Genomic DNA, 20,914 nt, shown 5'->3' on the forward strand with positions numbered 1-20,914 from the left:
TAGAGTGGAGGATGTAGTTGCAGCTGTCCTGCAGGTGGAGGTGGTGCCGGACAAGCAGAGCAGCAGATTTGTGAGTGTTTTGGACTTGAATTAAAAAGACCAAGACATGCTGATGAGGTTGCTGTGTGATCTAGAGACAAGTATAAGGATGTGTATAAAGATTGGGTCTAGCTGTATTGCTCAGGCTGCGCTACAGCATCTATTCACAGGTGCGATCCCACTACTGAGCGACACGGGGGATTTGACCTGCTCCGTCTCCGACCTGGGCCGGTGCACCCCTCCTTAGGTGACCTGGTGGTCTCAGGCTCCCCCAGGATCACCATATCAATGCCGAACGCAATGCGGACACCCGATCGACATAGCCTGCTGCAGCTCAGAGCTACTGAGCTCAAACAATCCTCAAACCTCAGCCTCGCGGTAGCTTGGATTACAGGCACGCGCCACCGCACCCGGCGAGAAGCACTTACGTTAACAGGGCTTTTAACCATGTCTGAGGTAACATCATGACACTATCCTGCTGCCCATCATTAGCAAAGTTGTAATGATGGGCAGCAAAGATGAGGAATGAATGGTGCACAATTGTTATATGCAAGTTTTTAGAAAGCTCGTGGTTAACCCAAGAGTATTTTGTCACAATATCAAGAAGAGTAAAGCTTCAATGTCAGAAGTGGGATTCAAAGCCACACCTCCAGGGGAGACTGCAACCTGAACGCAGCGCCTTAGACCGCTCAGCCATTCTGACATTGCAGTGCCAGTTTGGTGGAGGTTACCACTGTTAGATACTTTGGAAGAAACACACATTATCCTTCTCATAACACATATAGCAGCTGTTCAGCCATGGAAACGTAGTGCGAATAATCTACAATGTCATGCATACTGATCATTTGGCTGAATACTTTTAGACAGGTTGCCATGACATGACAGTTCACACAGTTTCACATCGGTTCCATGGTGTAATGGTTAGCACTCTGGACTTTGAATCCAGCGATCCGCGTTCAAATCTCGGTGGCATCTGCTTTTTGGGAGGTGAAACCATACTGCATGTCACATAGTGGTAACTTGTTTTTGGTCGCCAAGCGGGCGAAGGCACTGCGTTCAGGTCGCAGTCTCTTCTGAAGGCGTTTGTTCGAATATAGCAGCTGTTCAGCCATGTAAACACATACTACGAAGCTCGTGGCGCCCACTTTCTGTGCTGACTTTGAGGTCGGAAGAGGTTTGGAGCTGTACAGTTAGTGAGTCAGCAGAGTGTTTGTGACTTTTGCGCACAAGCGCACCTCAGCACTCGGATACTCCAATCTGTAACTTTGTGTGGGTTGTAACTGAATTTCAGACAGCTCTTTAGTACCACATAGTGACTGACAAGTGAAGGAACTCTTTAGTGATTGACAAGTGTTTTGTAAAGGCAGACGTCATGGTTAGCTGCTTGATTTTATAAAGCTCTCACAGAAAACACAAGTCATACAGAAATTCAATGTGCCAGAGAAGACATGCAGTATGGTTTCACCCCCCAAAAATCAGGTCCCACCAGATTTCACTCCATAAGAGTTTCCTCTTTTCAAAACTCTCCCAATTCATCCAGTGACCCTGCTTGGCCAGCGCTATGGCTCTGGCGTGTCTTACTGTTTCCTCCTTTGGACACACCTCCTCCACCACCATTTTTTGACGTTCGGTTACAGATGCCTGTTGCCACCGAGGTTGCCAAGACCAAATCCTTCTCTGCCCTGTTGGACGCGACCCACCATGTCATTATGGCTCAGAGCCGATTTGGCCTGTAGCACAGACGTGGCTGTGGTCCACTTCCTCCCTGTTGCTAGGGTGGGAGCAGCGCCCCTCACTATGGGGTCCCGGGAGTCCTTGAGTGACATCTCAAGCCTCACTCAAGGAGTGCAGTGTTGTTAATCCGCCTGAGGTCATTAGCCAAGTTTTGCCTTCGTTTGTCAAGTTGCCAGGTATCATTGAGGTCTACATTATACCACCGTCCCAGGCTCTTGATGGACATCTCTTAGACTGTTGGAATTGGTTCTCCACTGATATAGAATTGCCAGTTTCAAGTGTATTTTGTCACAACAGTAAGAAGTCTCCAAAGGTTGATTCTGTTCATCTGAATGTAGCGTTTTCAGTGGGAAAAATGTCTCGTCACTCATCCAAGTGACTTCTTCAGTGTCAGCTGACTGCAGGTTTCCCCAATCTTATAAACAGTATATTTGCATAATGACTGAAAGTAGCCCCCTGAAGGAACAGTGGGCTTGGAGGTCAGTTCCTTCATCACGATTATGCAAATTCTCATGACCATTAATCAACAACCACAGAGAGTTAATCTCATACAGCTTATGACAAAATTTGATCCGAAGTGATTGATGGCCCTAATCACGACCTTTTGACCTCCCGCCCCTCCCCCCCGGAAGCGTGTAATGAGCGTGACGAATCGCATCCGGAGAAGGGGGGTGGGAAACCCCCCGCGTGACGAATCGCATCCTGAGAAGGGGGGGTGAACCCCGGAAGCGCGCCATCTGTTGCTAACCGTGTCGAATTGCATCCTGAGAAAGGAGGGGGGGAACCTCCGGAAGCGCGTCATCTGTTGTTGGGGAAAAAAAAAGTTTTTAGAGGGAGGGGGAAACCTCCGGAAGCGCGCCATCTGTTGGAGGGGAATAAAAAAGCAGAGAGGTGGAGTCCGTCACAATTTCTAAGGCACAGACACAAGATGGATTTCCTTCTGCAGCCCTGCAACGTTCCTGTGTCCGATGAGATCTGCTCTCCCAAAGAAGAAGGCTTTGAATATGACATATTCAAATACAGCATATTTACTATGGAAGGCCTCGATCCGGACCTTATGACCCTACCGGAAATACTCCGGAAGTGTCTAGTCATTTTCAGACCTGTTGTGTCATGTTCCCTAAGCACAGCGGTGATGCAGCAGATGATTCTGTGATGTATAGAGAGACAGAGCGGATGTAATTTTACTTTCTTAAGCTGCACCGGCGTTTGTAATGGAAATAAAGAGTGACTTCCTGTAGAGATTTCAATAGTATTTTATTTTCCTATAATACAGACGCTGTAAAAAACCTTTAAGATACACCATAGCTTGTGATGAAAAGAAGAACTTTCTATCCGCTTGTAACCTACAGGCTCAAAGCACGGTAGAGTAAACACGCTGTGTTAAAGACGGCTATAGACATTCACTGTTGTATCTCTCTTCGGACCTCTTCCATGCATATTTCAAATTTGGAATCATTACTCCATAAGACATATTACAGCTGATTTCTTTTTCCAGTCAATTTCTTGTGTAATTTGGCACACCTCAGCCTTATTTTTCTCTGTTCTCCTTCCTTAAGAATGGCTTATTAACAGCCACCCTTCCAACTCAGATAACTTTTGATGAGGTTTCATGAAATGTTTACAGCACTTGAGTTACTCGCCACGGCCATCCTAAATGCTAAAAACACTAAACTTTAATTCTAAATTACGTAATTAACGTTAACCAGAAAAAACAAGCCAAAGTCGAAATGTTGCTGAGCTGACCTGTGGTATGCTATGTCTTCTAAAGCACGTATAATGTAAACAGAACTGGTCTTTGCACAGAAGCCTGTGGAGCTTCATAATTAACCTCAGTGTGTGAAGAGGACTCTCCATTTAATAATAGCTGTAATAAAATGTTATGGCCGACGGTGTTAAACGCTGCACTTGGGTCTAGCAGGGAAGATTTCAACTTTTCAATACGAATGAAGGCTGCAAACTGATTAGATTAATGTCTGATGATCTTTTCCGTGCTTCTTCAAGTTTGTAACACCAAACATATTAAAGGATGATGTAAGGCTCACAGGAAGAGTTTAATTAGACACACATTTACTATTTTCTTTATACTCTTTCTTTCTTGACATGTTTAATATGATTACTATCAGAGGAGAAAATGAACCTTGTGTAGTCTAAAAACTTTTTTATTTAATCAAACTGTAATGTTGTTGAACTCTGACGGACGTGTCTTTTAATCTTGTCAACAAATCCTTAATCATCTAAATCTGCCATTTATCATCTTGTAAAATGTTCCCTCTGCTTCTGTTGCACATCTCCCCCCGACACTCTCTGCTTCACCAGCCCTGTGCAGCTGGTTCAACCCCTGCCTGCCTCCTTAAACTGGGGTGTTTAAATCTCTTTACCTCTGTTGTGAACTTCACACAAAGTTTGTGGTAACAAAATCAAACTGACGAGGATCTCGTTTGAAAAACACACACACTCACGAGACAAAATAAAAACAGACTGCTCAAAGCAAAAGCAGAGCCCTCACAGCTGGTAGTACAAACACAGTGACAACATGCGTATTAGATACCCTCAGTGCCAGAAGCATAAATATGAAAAAGGTGGGATCACCAAGAATATCCTAAAAATGGCGTTGAGGTGGGTGTTACAGTGAAAAAAACAAAAAGCAGCCAAATTTTCATCTGAAAATGTTGAATTTTAGTAAAAACAATGCTCTGTAGTTTGATACTGTCGTTACAGACAAAGCAGATGTTTAAAGCCTTTGAACGCTCATTTAAAATGCGCTCATTCTCCTTATCAGCTGGAAACATTAAAGCCGTAAAATGACTTTTTCAAACGGATAAAAACTATTGAACAGCAGCAATGATGAGCCTGTACCAGAATTTGAATGTACATGTGTTGAAGGTGCGGGTCTTGTTGAATTATTAAACATACTTTCTTTAATTTTTCGAGCCACAAAAACAACAACTTTTAATTTTCTTCTGCTTGAGTCTCGGCCTCGGGTAGCTCTACTTATCATTGCTCAATCAGTTGTCTGTTTGTGCTACTTTTTTAAGGAGCAGCGGATTATTGGTAAGGGTGACTTTATGTGTTTAGCTACTTAAGTGGAAGTACTGTGGATAGTTTTACCTTACATACATAGATCTACCAATACAGCTTCTGAGGTAACTGTTTACAAAATGTTATAATCTATTCAAAGGTTCTTTGCAATTTTACATTGATAAACATTATCCTTAACACATTTGACCCGCATAAAGTGCTATGGCCATCACACTGTCATTTAGAATTGTTTAAATAACTCGTGTCTTAAGTCCTTCCATCAAACAGAAAATAAAAAAATAAAAAAAATAAAAAAGTCGCATGGATCACTTTATATTTCTAACATTTTGTGATATAAAGTCGTTCATAACAAACTGAAAGGCTGGGAGTTTAAAATGCAAACCGATGGAAGCAGCAGTAGAAGACTATAATGTCACAGAGCACACGGTGTCTATTATTGTGTAGACAATTATAAATAAGAGCTTAATAAAGATGCTTAATTTCTTAAGAAATAAACAGGTGGAGGGATCTTTATCAAAAGTGGATGTTGCATCTGTGGCTAAACCACTGTACCCAAAAACTTTAAAAATCTACTGTGTGTGAGGCTGTGTAAGTAAAGGTTGCCCTTCACACCCGCGTGTAACAAACCATTTGTTGGGGGTTGTGGATTTGACACCTCAGCATTGTGAAAGTGGGGAAACATGTTTCTGGCTGTGCATAAGATTTCTGCTTACAACTTAGAATCTCAGTTCTAAATGAAATTCAGATGTTTTTTAAGTATGGCTAATGTATTATTTGACTTCTAAGGCACGCACACACACACGCACACACACGCACACGAACAACAACACCAACACAGAGAAGAAGAAGAGGGGGTCGGCAGACTATGAATAAATCTACATACTCTGATATATGGTATGTGTTTTATAAAAACCTACTCTACACCAGCTGAGGAAGTAATTAAACACAATGTTTTGCCAAGTTTCCCCTCTGGGAAAAAGTCTGTCTTCATTTATTCAGTTATTGTACTAATGTATGCACATTTCTATGCTATTAAAGGTACTGAAAAGCTTTACTTACACAATACTTTGGGTACTGAGTTGACTTACAACAAAGATTATGCTGAAATGCTGAAAAAAAAAAAAATATATATATATATATTATAAACTATATAAATAAAAAGTACTTTTAATAAATTAAATTATTTTTTCACATGAAAACAATATTTATATTAATAAATTCTCGTTTAACAGAAATCTCTGATAATGTTTGTGGTGTCAGCTTTTTCCTTTTCAAACTGTGCGAGAGAAGAAGTATCTCATGACATTCACGCCTAATGTGTTCAGCATATTCTGCACAGTCTGCATCGTCACTGGTACCTGTTTAAGGCTGACGGGGGGTTGAACAGCAGGCTCTGGACACGGGCCCCAGTGAGGAACCTGAGCCCTGATGATGGGGAGGGTGAGTGCAAACACCAGAGCCAAAGGTAGCTTCATGGTAAAGATGTGGCTTTATTACCTAAAGAGAGTATGAAAGAAAAGCAGGTAAGGTAACACAAACCAAAAGAAACATGGCCAACGCAAACAAGATTACTGCTACATCAACTCAGGCAACATTTTTCTTGGCAGAAATAATCTAATATTAACTAATTTATAGTTTAATCCTTCGCATGTATCTCCACAGATTTCTCTTACCTCTGTGTTCCAGTGGTTCAGATATGTGCTCTGTCTTTAGAGATAGAGAGACAAGGCCGTGTGACCGATGGTGACATGGAACTGAATCTGAGCCCCAAAGAGAGAATAAGAGTTATGCTTTTGCACCATATTGTGTTTTCACCGTTCTTTCATAGCAAGAAGAATGATTTTCAGTCAAATGATCCCTACAATCAGTATATTTAATTTCAAAATCAGCCACCCTGGAAATCAACCTACCATCTGGATAATTGTCAGATACTTCTTCCACCACAGGTACTTTTGGATCTTAGGTCCACAGGAGGCAAGACTGTAATACAGGTACATCAGGACATGGATCATCGCATTCATATGTGCACCAAAGAATGCTGCAGTAGAAGAAACAATAAGTTTTTAATTTTGTTCTGCTTACTATAGTTAAAAAAAATCTTAAACTGAGTTGCTCTGAACTCCTGCTGTCTGTATCCAATAAAAAGGCAATAGTTGAGGGGGTGGGAGATACAAACAAGTGTAGGTCCAGGGGCCCATGAATCCAGATTAAACTATCCAAGCTACATATGACGATACTATGCTTGTGGGTTTCAGTGAAATTTGTCATCTAGCTTCCTCATCAGTGTTCAGACTCAGTTTACTCTCAGTCACAATCATCTACTTGCAAATATACATATAGCTGCACCTGTGTTTACTAATTAGCAAGTGATAGCGTGTTATCATGCTAAATACATACTGTGAACATGATAAACATTGTACCCAATAGTAAACTTCAGCGATTAAATGCTATTACTCTCAACATGTTGCCTTGTTGGCATTAGCACTTAGCTCAAAGTGCTCCTCTGCCAATGGTATACCTTTACAGAGTTGCTAGCATGGCTGTTAATATGCAGATGCATATTATAAAAAAAATAAAAATAAATAAGCTCAACAAACAACAATAATGAATACATTAACCAGTAGTGAATAAAAGGTTTATAGACAAGTAGCTCCACATGTTTGGTTTAGCTTCCTGAAGCATCCACCAAGGCATTTGTGTCTCTTCCCAGCCCTCACCCAGTATAAACCACAAAACTACAGAGCCGATGAAGGCTTTATCAACAGCAATGCTGATAAATTCATATATATATCATATAGCTGATGTCTGCTGTGTTGTAAGCTACTCACACTGTCCTCCTGCCACCCACTTGATGCCAATCCACCAGAGCGTGAACATGGAGCAATGATGGTAGACGTGCAGGAAGGTGACCTGGTTAAATTTTTTCCTCAGGATGAAAAACACAGTGTCCAGATACTCAATGCCTTTGGAGATGAAATACCTCCACAGAGTTCCTGCCACCTGACTCCCGCAGAAATAAAGAAGGGGAAGAAAAAGACTGTTAACATATGAACATATATGATCATGTGTGTGAACTCTGATTTTGGAAATCCTAACCTCGACCCGAGACTGACTCACTTGTGGTTTCTGTTTCAAACTACGTCATAGAGCAACAGGAAGGAAGGTGAAACTGAACACCATTCAACTCCGGCTTGTACTTTTTTCTGATAACAGACCCGTGCTCTAAATGTATGGATGCCTCTCATGTTTCTAAAAGCTCTCTGAGTGACGTGTCCCTGGCAGGCTGACTGTAATTTTCTGAACCATGGGTACAGTGGAGAATTATTAACAGGTAGGGATCTGGTTCCAAGGAAACTAATTATTGTAGACACAAAAGTCTTAAGATAGTAAGTTACATAAACAGCTGAAGTCCCACTACTATATTCAGATTTTATCTATGCAAGCGTGTGTGTGTGTGTGTGTGTGTGTGTGTGTGTGTGTGTGTGTGTGTGTGCAGTCGGGAGAGTTGGGGTATCCAATTTCCTTTTTTTGAATGCCTTCTTGTGAACGCTGTCTGTTTTCCACATTCTGCAACGGTAAAATACGACTTAGAGGCGGATATTTGTTTTACCTTATGGGCAACAGTTGTCTGGCTTTGTTCTTGCTGTTGACAAAACTCGCCTCATGGTTGACTCTGAGAAAAAAACTCTTTCCCACAGAGGGGAATAAACTTATTCGAATATGAGCTTTTTTCCACTAAGACTTGTTTTATGGGGAGATGTACGAAATTATTTACCGGGTTACAAGCAATGATAATATCGGATGTTGACTCCTCAGCGTCATCATTTTCTATCTATTGAGAAATCCCATTGTAAAAGTAATGAAGAAAAAAACTATTCTGCCGTCTCACTCCTCCTTGACCCGCGGTGTGTGTGTGTGTGTGTGTGTGTGTGTGTGTGTGTGTGCCTTCTGTTTTCCGCATTCTGCAACGGTAAAATATGACTTTGAGACGGATATTTGTTTTACCAAATGGACAATTGCTGTTGACAAAACTCGCCTCATGGTTGACTCTTTCCCACAGAGGGGGGTGCTTTAATAAACTTATTCGAATATGAGCTTTTTTTTCCGCTAAGGCTTATTTTAGGGGAGGAGATGTACGAAATTATTTACCGGGTTACAAGCAATGATAATATCGGATGTTGACTCCTCAGCGTCATCATTTTCTATCTATTGAGAAAACTTATTGTTAAAGTATTGAAGAAAAAAAACTCCTCCTTGGCCCGCGGGGTGTGTGTGTGTGTGTGTGTGTGTGTGTGTGTGCCTTCTTGCGAACGCCGTCTGTTTTCCGCATTCTGCAACGGTAAAATACGACTTTGAGACGGATATTTGTTTTACCAAATGGACAATTGCTGTTGACAAAACTCGCCTCATGGTTGACTCTTTCCCACAGAGGGGGGTGCTTTAATAAACTTATTCGAAAATGAGCTTTTTTCCCCGCTAAGACTTGTTTTATGGGGAGATGTACGAAATTATTTACCGGGTTACAAGCAATGATAATATCGGATGTTGACTCCTCAGCGTCATCATTTTCTATCTATTGAGAAAACTTATTGTTAAAGTATTGAAGAAAAAAACTCCTCCTTGGCCCGCGGGGTGTGTGTGTGTGTGTGTGTGTGTGTGTGTGTGTGTGTGTGTGTGTGTGTGTGTGAGTGAAACAAGATCGCCTGTCGCTGGTTTGTTTTTCAGTCTCTCAAAAGGAAAAGTAGTATTCACTAAGGGATATTTATTCGTTTTTTACACATAGGCAGCCTGTAGGTTACAAGCGGATAGAAAGTTCTTCTTTTCATCACAAGCTATGGTGTATCTTAAAGGTTTTTTACAGCGTCTGTATTATAGGAAAATAAAATACTATTGAAATCTCTACAGGAAGTCACTCTTTATTTCCATTACAAACGCCGGTGCAGCTTAAGAAAGTAAAATTACACCCGCTCTGTCTCTCTATACATCACAGAATCAGCTGCTGCATCACCGCTGTGCTTAGGGAACATGACGCAACAGGTCTGAAAATGACTAGACACTTCCGGAGTATTTCCGGTAGGGTCATAAGGTCCGGATCGAGATTGAATATGTCATATTCAAAGCCTTCTTCTTTGGGAGAGCAGATCTCATCGGACACAGGAACGCTGCTGGGCTGCAGAAGGAAATCCATCTTGTGTCTGTGCCTTAGAAATTGTGACGGACTCCACCTCTCTGCTTTTTTATTCTCCTCCAACAGATGGCGCGCTTCCGGAGGTTTCCCCCTCCCCTCTAAAACCTTTTTTTTCCCAACAACAGATGACGCGCTTCCGGAGGTTCCCCCCCTCCTTTCTCAGGATGCAATTCGACACGGTTAGCAACAGATGGCGCGCTTCCGGGGTTCACCCCCCCTTCTCAGGATGCAATTCGACACGCGGGGGGTTTCCCACACCCCTTCTCCGGATGTGATTCGTCACGCTCATTACACGCTTCCGGGGGGGGAGGGGCAGGAGGTCAAAAGGTCGTGATTAGGGCCATCAATCACTTCGGATCAAATTTTGTCATAAGCTGTATGAGATTAACTCTCTAACCACTGATCAAAGACCCATGAGTACCAGGAAGAAAGAAGTGCCAAGATACAATTGTCAGAAGTGGGATTCGAACCCACGCCTCCAGGTGAGACTGCGACCTGAACGCAGCGCCTTAGACCGCTCGGCCATCCTGACACATTGCAGCAGCCAACTAGTTGAATAATCCCACGCAGTTGCTGATTTCCATTTGACATACTTGTATGTTAAGTGTATGTAATAAACAAATAAAAATAATTACTAAGAAAATATATTGATTTAAAAGTTTGTGTTAAATGTTGTAAGTCAGATCGAAATAGAAAGATCAGGTGTGGTGGACAGGAATGATTAGATGTCAACAACTTGATTGGATGGCCAAAGTGTGAAATGTGACGTCCTGTGAGGGAAGCGTGAAAAAGCGTGAGCAGGTATAAAAAGACATTCTGGGTTCTTCTATTTTGTCTTTTGCGAGATGAGCAGTTGGGAAGGTTGGATCTAAGAGGTTCACAGTTGAAAGTTCAAGCAGACACGCTAGAGGGGGAACCACAGCCCAACCTGTGAACTGGTTTCAAATGAATGCCCAGCTGCTTTCCTGTTGGGTGATTTTCATCAACACAGAACACGGGGATAAATGCATTTTTGGTTCCATCCTCTCTCCTCACCAAGGAAATGTCCTACTTTGAGTTTGTCTCCACCTGCTGGGCGGTGGCGTGTTTAGAGTGGAGGATGTAGTTGCAGCTGTCCTGCAGGTGGAGGTGGTGCCGGACAAGCAGAGCAGCAGATTTGTGAGTGTTTTGGACTTGAATTAAAAAGACCAAGACATGCTGATGATGCTGCTGTGTGATCTAGAGACAAGTATAAGGATGTGTATAAAGATTGGGTCTAGCTGTATTGCTCAGGCTGCGCTACAGCATCTATTCACAGGTGCGATCCCACTACTGAGCGACACGGGGGCTTTGACCTGCTCCGTCTCCGACCTGGGCCGGTGCACCCCTCCTTAGGTGACCTGGTGGTCTCAGGCTCCCCCAGGATCACCATATCAATGCCGAACGCAATGCGGACACCCGATCGACATAGCCTGCTGCAGCTCAGAGCTCCTGAGCTCAAACAATCCTCAAACCTCAGCCTCCCGGTAGCTTGGATTACAGGCACGCGGCACCAGACACGGCGAGAAGCACTTACGTTATCAGGGCTTTTAACCATGTCTGAGGTAACATCATGACACTATCCTGCTGCCCATCATTAGCAAAGTTGTAATGATGGGCAGCAAAGATGAGGAATGAATGGTGCACAATTGTTATATGCAAGTTTTTAGAAAGCTCGTGGTTAACCCAAGAGTATTTTGTCACAATATCAAGAAGAGTAAAGCTTCAATGTCAGAAGTGGGATTCAAAGCCACACCTCCAGGGGAGACTGCAACCTGAACGCAGCGTCTTAGACCGCTCAGCCATTCTGACATTGCAGTGCCAGTTTGGTGGAGGTTACCACTGTTAGATACTTTGGAAGAAACACACATTATCCTTCTCATAACACATATAGCAGCTGTTCAGCCATGGAAACGTAGTGCGAATAATCTACAATGTCATCCATACTGATCATTTGGCTGAATACTTTTAGGCAGGTTGCCATGACATGACAGTTCACACAGTTTCACATCGGTTCCATGGTGTAATGGTTAGCACTCTGGACTTTGAATCCAGCGATCCGTGTTCAAATCTCGGTGGGACCTGCTTATTGGAAGGTGAAACCATACTGCATGTCACATAGTGATAACTTGTTTTTGGTCGCCAAGCGGGCGAAGGCACTGCGTTCAGGTCGCAGTCTCCTCTGAAGGCGTTTGTTCGAATATAGCAGCTGTTCAGCCATGTAAACACATACTACGAAGCTCGTGGCGCCCACTTTCTGTGCTGACTTTGAGGTCGGAAGAGGTTTGGAGCTGTACAGTTAGTGAGTCAGCAGAGTGTTTGTGACTTTTGCGCACAAGCGCACCTCAGCACTCGGATACTCCAATCTGTAACTTTGTGTGGGTTGTAACTGAATTTCAGACAGCTCTTTAGTACCACATAGTGACTGACAAGTGAAGGATAACTTTAGTGATTGACAAGTGTTTTGTAAAGGCAGACGTCATGGTTAGCTGCTTGATTTTATAAAGCTCTCACAGAAAACACAAGTCATACAGAAATTCAATGTGCCAGAGAAGACATGCAGTATGGTTTCACCCCCCAAAAATCAGGTCCCACCGATTTCACCAGATTTCACTCCATAAGAGTTTCCTCTTTTCAAAACTCTCCCAATTCATCCAGTGACCCTGCTTGGCCAGCGCTATGGCTCTGGCGTGTCTTACTGTTTCCTCCTTTGGACACACCTCCTCCACCACCATTTTTTGACGTTCGGTTACAGATGCCTGTTGCCACCGAGGTTGCCAAGACCAAATCCTTCTCTGCCCTGTTGGACGCGACCCACCATGTCATTATGGCTCAGAGCCGATTTGGCCTGTAGCACAGACGTGGCTGTGGTCCACTTCCTCCCTGTTGCTAGGGTGGGAGCAGCGCCCCTCACTATGGGGTCCCGGGAGTCCTTGAGTGACATCTCAAGCCTCACTCAAGGAGTGCAGTGTTGTTAATCCGCCTGAGGTCATTAGCCAAGTTTTGCCTTCGTTTGTCAAGTTGCCAGGTATCATTGAGGTCTACATTATACCACCGTCCCAGGCTCTTGATGGACATCTCTTAGACTGTTGGAATTGGTTCTCCACTGATATAGAATTGCCAGTTTCAAGTGTATTTTGTCACAACAGTAAGACGTCTCCAAAGGTTGATTCTGTTCATCTGAATGTAGCGTTTTCAGTGGGAAAAATGTCTCGTCACTCATCCAAGTGACTTCTTCAGTGTCAGCTGACTGCAGGTTTCCCCAATCTTATAAACAGTATATTTGCATAATGACTGAAAGTAGCCCCCTGAAGGAACAGTGGGCTTGGAGGTCAGTTCCTTCATCACGATTATGCAAATTCTCATGACCATTGATCAACAACCACTGATCAAAGATACAATAGTAGAAGGAAGAAAGAAGTGCCAAGATACAATTGTCAGAAGTGGGATTCTAACCCACGCCTCCAGGTGAGACTGCGACCTGAACGCAGCGCCTTAGACCGCTCGGCCATCCTGACACATTGCAACAGCCAACTAGTTGAATAATCCCACGCAGTTGCTGATTTCCATTTGACATACTTGTATGTTAAGTGCAAGTAATAAACAAATAAAAATAATTACTAAGAAAATATATTGATTTAAAAGTTTGTGTTAAATGTTGTAAGTCAGATCGAAATAGAAAGATCAGGTGTGGTGGACAGGAATGATTAGATGTCAACAACTTGATTGGATGGCCAAAGTGTGAAATGTGACGTCCTGTGAGGGAAGCGTGAAAAAGCGTGAGCAGGTATAAAAAGACATTCTGGGTTCTTCTATTTTGTCTTTTGCGAGATGAGCAGTTGGGAAGGTTGGATCTAAGAGGTTCACAGTTGAAAGTTCAAGCAGACACGCTAGAGGGGGAACCACAGCCCAACCTGTGAACTGGTTTCAAATGAATGCCCAGCTGCTTTCCTGTTGGGTGATTTTCATCAACACAGAACACGGGGATAAATGCATTTTTGGTTCCATCCTCTCTCCTCACCAAGGAAATGTCCTACTTTGAGTTTGTCTCCACCTGCTGGGCGGTGGCGTGTTTAGGCTGGAGGATGTAGTTGCAGCTGTCCTGCAGGTGGAGGTGGTGCCGGACAAGCAGAGCAGCAGATTTGTGAGTGTTTTGGACTTGAATTAAAAAGACCAAGACATGCTGATGATGCTGCTGTGTGTTCTAGAGACAAGTATAAGGATGTGTATAAAGATTGGGTCTAGCTGTATTGCTCAGGCTGCGCTACAGCATCTATTCACAGGTGCGATCCCACTACTGAGCGACACGGGGGCTTTGACCTGCTCCGTCTCCGACCTGGGCCGGTGCACCCCTCCTTAGGTGACCTGGTGGTCTCAGGTTCCCCCAGGATCACCATATCAATGCCGAACGTAATGCGGACACCCGATCGACATAGCCTGCTGCAGCTCAGAGCTCCTGAGCTCAAACGATCCTCAAACCTCAGCCTCCCGGTAGCTTGGATTACAGGCACGCGCCACCGCACCCGGCGAGAAGCACTTACGTTAACAGGGCTTTTAACCATGTCTGAGGTAACATCATGACACTAACCTGCTGCCCATCATTAGCAAAGTTGTAATGATGGGCAGCAAAGATGAGCAATGAATGGTGCACAATTGTTATATGCAAGTTTTTAGAAAGCTCGTGGTTAACCCAAGAGTATTTTGTCACAATATCAAGAAGAGTAAAGCTTCAATGTCAGAAGTGGGATTCAAAGCCACACCTCCAGGGGAGACTGCAACCTGATCGTAGAGCCTTAGACCGCTCAGCCATTCTGACATTGCAGTGCCAGTTTGGTGGAGGTTACCACTGTTAGATACTTTGGAAGAAACACACATTATCCTTCTCATAACACATATAGCAGCTGTTCAGCCATGGAAACGTAGTGTGAATAATCTACAATGTCATCCATACTGATCATTTGGCTGAATACTTTTAGGCAGGTTGCCATGACATGACATTTCACACAGTTTCACATCGGTTCCATGGTGTAATGGTTAGCACTCTGGACTTTGAATCCAACGATCTGCGTTCAAATCTCGGTGGGCCCTGCTTAGTGGGAGGTGAAACCATACTGCATTAAACATAGTGATAACTTTTTTTTGGTCGCCAAGCAGTCGAAGGCACTGCGTTCAGGTCGCAGTCTCCTCTGAAGATGTTTGTTCGAATATAGCAGCTATTCAGCCATGTAAACACATACTACGAAGCTCGTGGCGCCCACTTTCTGTGCTGACTTTGAGGTCGGAGGAGGTTTGGAGCTGTATAGTTAGTGAGTCAGCAGAGTGTTTGTGACTTTTGCGCACAAGCGCACCTCAGCACTCGGATACTCCAATCTGTAACTTTGTGTGGGTTGTAACTGAATTTCGTTGACCGCGGCCCTGCAGAGGGAGGCAACGAAAGTTGGATTAAGAATCAGTGCCAAAAAAACCAAGGTACTCCGAGTTTGCTATGCACGTGCCCGCATTCCTGTCATGATCAACCAACAACGTGCTGAAGAGGTGGAGAATTTTACATATCTTGGCAGCATCATCTCGAATGACGGGGTCTCTGATCGGGATGTCGACGGCAGAGTAGGGAAGGCAGTTGGTGTCCTGCGACGTCTCCAACCTATTTGGAACTCGACCTCCCTGAATGTAAGGGTCAAGATCAGACTACTGAACTCTATAGTCTTCCCTACTGCACGTTACGCTAGTGAAACCTGGCGCTCAACAAGTGCAATTATTCAACACCTGAACGTGCTTCAACAACGTGGCTTGCGGCGAATCCTGAGAATTTCCTACCAGGACCGAATAACAAATGAGGAGGTCCTACGAAGAGCAGGCACCCGCCCATTAGCCGATGTTGTTGCAGAAAGGTGCTTTCGCTTTGCGGGACATATTTTACACCTACCCCCTCATCGCCCAGCTAAGATTACCATGACATGGCGTCCACGCACTGGCAAGCGAAAGCAAGGCCGACCAAAGATCACATGGCGTCGAACATTTATGGACGATCTGAGAACTGTCGACATTGCCTGGGACGAAGCTGAAGCAGTCGCTGCTGACCGACATCGATGGAGATCACTAGCTGCCCAATGCGCCGCTCGGCGTAGGAGGAACATAGTACTAAGTAAAGTAACTGAATTTCAGACAGCTCTTTAGTACCACATAGTGACTGACAAGTGAAGGAACTCTTTAGTGATTGACAAGTGTTTTGTAAAGGCAGACGTCATGGTTAGCTGCTTGATTTTATAAAGCTCTCACAGAAAACACAAGTCATACAGAAATTCAATGTGCCAGAGAAGACATGCAGTATGGTTTCACCCCCCAAAAATCAGGTCCCACCGATTTCACCAGATTTCACTCCATAAGAGTTTCCTCTTTTCAAAACTCTCCCAATTCATCCAGTGACCCTGCTTGGCCAGCGCTATGGCTCTGGCGTGTCTTACTGTTTCCTCCTTTGGACACACCTCCTCCACCACCATTTTTTGACGTTCGGTTACAGATGCCTGTTGCCACCGAGGTTGCCAAGACCAAATCCTTCTCTGCCCTGTTGGACGCGACCCACCATGTCATTATGGCTCAGAGCCGATTTGGCCTGTAGCACAGACGTGGCTGTGGTCCACTTCCTCCCTGTTGCTAGGGTGGGAGCAGCGCCCCTCACTATGGGGTCCTGGGAGTCCTTGAGTGACATCTCAAGCCTCACTCAAGGAGTGCAGTGTTGTTAATCCGCCTGAGGTCATTAGCCAAGTTTTGCCTTCGTTTGTCAAGTTGCCAGGTATCATTGAGGTCTACATTATACCACCGTCCCAGGCTCTTGATGGACATCTCTTAGACTGTTGGAATTGGTTCTCCACTGATATAGAATTGCCAGTTTCAAGTGTATTTTGTCACAACAGTAAGAAGTCTCCAAAGGTTGATTCTGTTCATCTGAATGTAGCGTTTTCAGTCCGAAAAATGTCTCGTCACTCATCCAAGTGACTTCTTCAGTGTCAGCTGACTGCAGGTTTCCCCAATCTTATAAACAGTATATTTGCATAATGACTGAAAGCAGCCCCCTGAAGGAACAGTGGGCTTGGAGGTCAGTTCCTTCATCACGATTATGCAAATTCTCATGACCATCAATCAACAACCACTGATCAAAGATACAATAGTAGAAGGAAGAAAGAAGTGCCAAGATACAATTGTCAGAAGTGGGATTCGAACCCACGCCTCCAGGTGAGACTGCGACCTGAACGCAGCGCCTTAGACCACTCGGCCATCCTGACACATTGCAACAGCCAACTAGTTGAATAATCCCACGCAGTTGCTGATTTCCATTTGACATACTTGTATGTTAAGTGCAAGTAATAAACAAATAAAAATAATTACTAAGAAAATATATTGATTTAAAAGTTTGTGTTAAATGTTGTAAGTCAGATCGAAATAGAAAGATCAGGTGTGGTGGACAGGAATGATTAGATGTCAACAACTTGATTGGATGGCCAAAGTGTGAAATGTGACGTCCTGTGAGGGAAGCGTGAAAAAGCGTGAGCAGGTATAAAAAGACATTCTGGGTTCTTCTATTTTGTCTTTTGCGAGATGAGCAGTTGGGAAGGTTGGATCTAAGAGGTTCACAGTTGAAAGTTCAAGCAGACACGCTAGAGGGGGATCCACAGCCCAACCTGTGAACTGGTTTCAAATGAATGCCCAGCTGCTTTCCTGTTGGGTGATTTTCATCAACACAGAACACGGGGATAAATGCATTTTTGGTTCCATCCTCTCTCCTCACCAAGGAAATGTCCTACTTTGAGTTTGTCTCCACCTGCTGGGCGGTGGCGTGTTTAGGCTGGAGGATGTAGTTGCAGCTGTCCTGCAGGTGGAGGTGGTGCCGGACAAGCAGAGCAGCAGATTTGTGAGTGTTTTGGACTTGAATTAAAAAGACCAAGACATGCTGATGATGCTGCTGTGTGTTCTAGAGACAAGTATAAGGATGTGTATAAAGATTGGGTCTAGCTGTATTGCTCAGGCTGCGCTACAGCATCTATTCACAGGTGCGATCCCACTACTGAGCGACACGGGGGCTTTGACCTGCTCCGTCTCCGACCTGGGCCGGTGCACCCCTCCTTAGGTGACCTGGTGGTCTCAGGCTCCCCCAGGATCACCATATCAATGCCGAACGTAATGCGGACACCCGATCGACATAGCCTGCTGCAGCTCAGAGCTCCTGAGCTCAAACGATCCTCAAACCTCAGCCTCCCGGTAGCTTGGATTACAGGCACGCGCCACCGCACCCGGCGAGAAGCACTTACGTTAACAGGGCTTTTAACCATGTCTGAGGTAACATCATGACACTAACCTGCTGCCCATCATTAGCAAAGTTGTAATGATGGGCAGCAAAGATGAGCAATGAATGGTGCACAATTGTTATATGCAAGTTTTTAGAAAGCTCGTGGTTAACCCAAGAGTATTTTGTCACAATATCAAGAAGAGTAAAGCTTCAATGTCAGAAGTGGGATTCAAAGCCACACCTCCAGGGGAGACTGCAACCTGATCGTAGAGCCTTAGACCGCTCAGCCATTCTGACATTGCAGTGCCAGTTTGGTGGAGGTTACCACTGTTAGATACTTTGGAAGAAACACACATTATCCTTCTCATAACACATATAGCAGCTGTTCAGCCATGGAAACGTAGTGCGAATAATCTACAATGTCATGCATACTGATCATTTGGCTGAATACTTTTAGACAGGTTGCCATGACATGACAGTTCACACAGTTTCACATCGGTTCCATGGTGTAATGGTTAGCACTCTGGACTTTGAATCCAGTGATCCGCGTTCAAATCTCGGTGGCATCTGCTTTTTGGGAGGTGAAACCATACTGCATGTCACATAGTGGTAACTTGTTTTTGGTCGCCAAGCGGTCGAAGGCACTGCGTTCAGGTCGCAGTCTCTTCTGAAGGCGTTTGTTCGAATATAGCAGCTGTTCAGCCATGTAAACACATGCTACGAAGCTCGTGGCGCCCACTTTCTGTGCTGACTTTGAGGTCGGAAGAGGTTTGGAGCTGTACAGTTAGTGAGTCAGCAGAGTGTTTGTGACTTTTGCGCACAAGCGCACCTCAGCACTCGGATACTCCAATCTGTAACTTTGTGTGGGTTGTAACTGAATTTCAGACAGCTCTTTAGTACCACATAGTGACTGACAAGTGAAGGATAACTTTAGTGATTGACAAGTGTTTTGTAAAGGCAGACGTCATGGTTAGCTGCTTGATTTTATAAAGCTCTCACAGAAAACACAAGTCATACAGAAATTCAATGTGCCAGAGAAGACATGCAGTATGGTTTCACCCCCCAAAAATCAGGTCCCACCGATTTCACCAGATTTCACTCCATAAGAGTTTCCTCTTTTCAAAACTCTCCCAATTCATCCAGTGTCCCTGCTTGGCCAGCGCTATGGCTCTGGCGTGTCTTACTGTTTCCTCCTTTGGACACACCTCCTCCACCACCATTTTTTGACGTTCGGTTACAGATGCCTGTTGCCACCGAGGTTGCCAAGACCAAATCCTTCTCTGCCCTGTTGGACGCGACCCACCATGTCATTATGGCTCAGAGCCGATTTGGCCTGTAGCACAGACGTGGCTGTTGTCCACTTCCTCCCTGTTGCTAGGGTGGGAGCAGCGCCCCTCACTATGGGGTCCCGGGAGTCCTTGAGTGACATCTCAAGCCTCACTCAAGGAGTGCAGTGTTGTTAATCCGCCTGAGGTCATTAGCCAAGTTTTGCCTTCGTTTGTCAAGTTGCCAGGTATCATTGAGGTCTACATTATACCACCGTCCCAGGCTCTTGATGGACATCTCTTAGACTGTTGGAATTGGTTCTCCACTGATATAGAATTGCCAGTTTCAAGTGTATTTTGTCACAACAGTAAGACGTCTCCAAAGGTTGATTCTGTTCATCTGAATGTAGCGTTTTCAGTGGGAAAAATGTCTCGTCACTCATCCAAGTGACTTCTTCAGTGTCAGCTGACTGCAGGTTTCCCCAATCTTATAAACAGTATATTTGCATAATGACTGAAAGTAGCCCCCTGAAGGAACAGTGGGCTTGGAGGTCAGTTCCTTCATCACAATTATGCAAATTCTCATGACCATTGATCAACAACCACTGATCAAAGACCCATGACTAGAAGGAAGAAAGAAGTGCCAAGATACAATTGTCAGAAGTGGGATTCGAACCCACGCCTCCAGGTGAGACTGCGACCTGAACGCAGCGCCTTAGACCGCTCGGCCATCCTGACACATTGCAGCAGCCAACTAGTTGAATAATCCCACGCAGTTGCTGATTTCCATTTGACATACTTGTATGTTAAGTGCAAGTAATAAACAAATAAAAATAATTACTAAGAAAATATATTGATTTAAAAGTTTGTGTTAAATGTTGTAAGTCAGATCGAAATAGAAAGATCAGGTGTGGTGGACAGGAATGATTAGATGTCAACAACTTGATTGGATGGCCAAAGTGTGAAATGTGACGTCCTGTGAGGGAAGCGTGAAAAAGCGTGAGCAGGTATAAAAAGACATTCTGGGTTCTTCTATTTTGTCTTTTGCGAGATGAGCAGTTGGGAAGGTTGGATCTAAGAGGTTCACAGTTGAAAGTTCAAGCAGACACGCTAGAGGGGGATCCACAGCCCAACCTGTGAACTGGTTTCAAATGAATGCCCAGCTGCTTTCCTGTTGGGTGATTTTCATCAACACAGAACACGGGGATAAATGCATTTTTGGTTCCATCCTCTCTCCTCACCAAGGAAATGTCCTACTTTGAGTTTGTCTCCACCTGCTGGGCGGTGGCGTGTTTAGGCTGGAGGATGTAGTTGCAGCTGTCCTGCAGGTGGAGGTGGTGCCGG

At 44.3% G+C, this 20,914-nt stretch overlaps 1 protein-coding gene across 1 annotated transcript in view; it reads right to left on the reverse strand.

Moving 5' to 3' along the window:
- Positions 1–4,885: 4,885 nt before the first annotated feature.
- The window catches only part of LOC309687644 (very long chain fatty acid elongase 4-like), a gene marked incomplete at its 5' end in the record, with an annotated part of 36,684 nt that continues 20,655 nt past the window's right edge, over positions 4,886–20,914 (reverse strand). The window contains 4 exons of the mRNA XM_082502737.1: positions 4,886–6,312; positions 6,489–6,575; positions 6,726–6,853; positions 7,644–7,815. Of these exons, the coding sequence (XP_082358863.1) occupies positions 6,525–6,575; positions 6,726–6,853; positions 7,644–7,815 (351 nt within the window). The 3' untranslated portion in view covers positions 4,886–6,312; positions 6,489–6,524. The remainder of the gene's footprint in view (positions 6,313–6,488; positions 6,576–6,725; positions 6,854–7,643; positions 7,816–20,914) is intronic.

This window comes from Aulonocara stuartgranti, assembly GCF_965226115.1.
Source record: "Aulonocara stuartgranti genome assembly, chromosome: 14".
Classification (NCBI taxonomy): Eukaryota; Metazoa; Chordata; class Actinopteri; order Cichliformes; family Cichlidae; genus Aulonocara; species Aulonocara stuartgranti.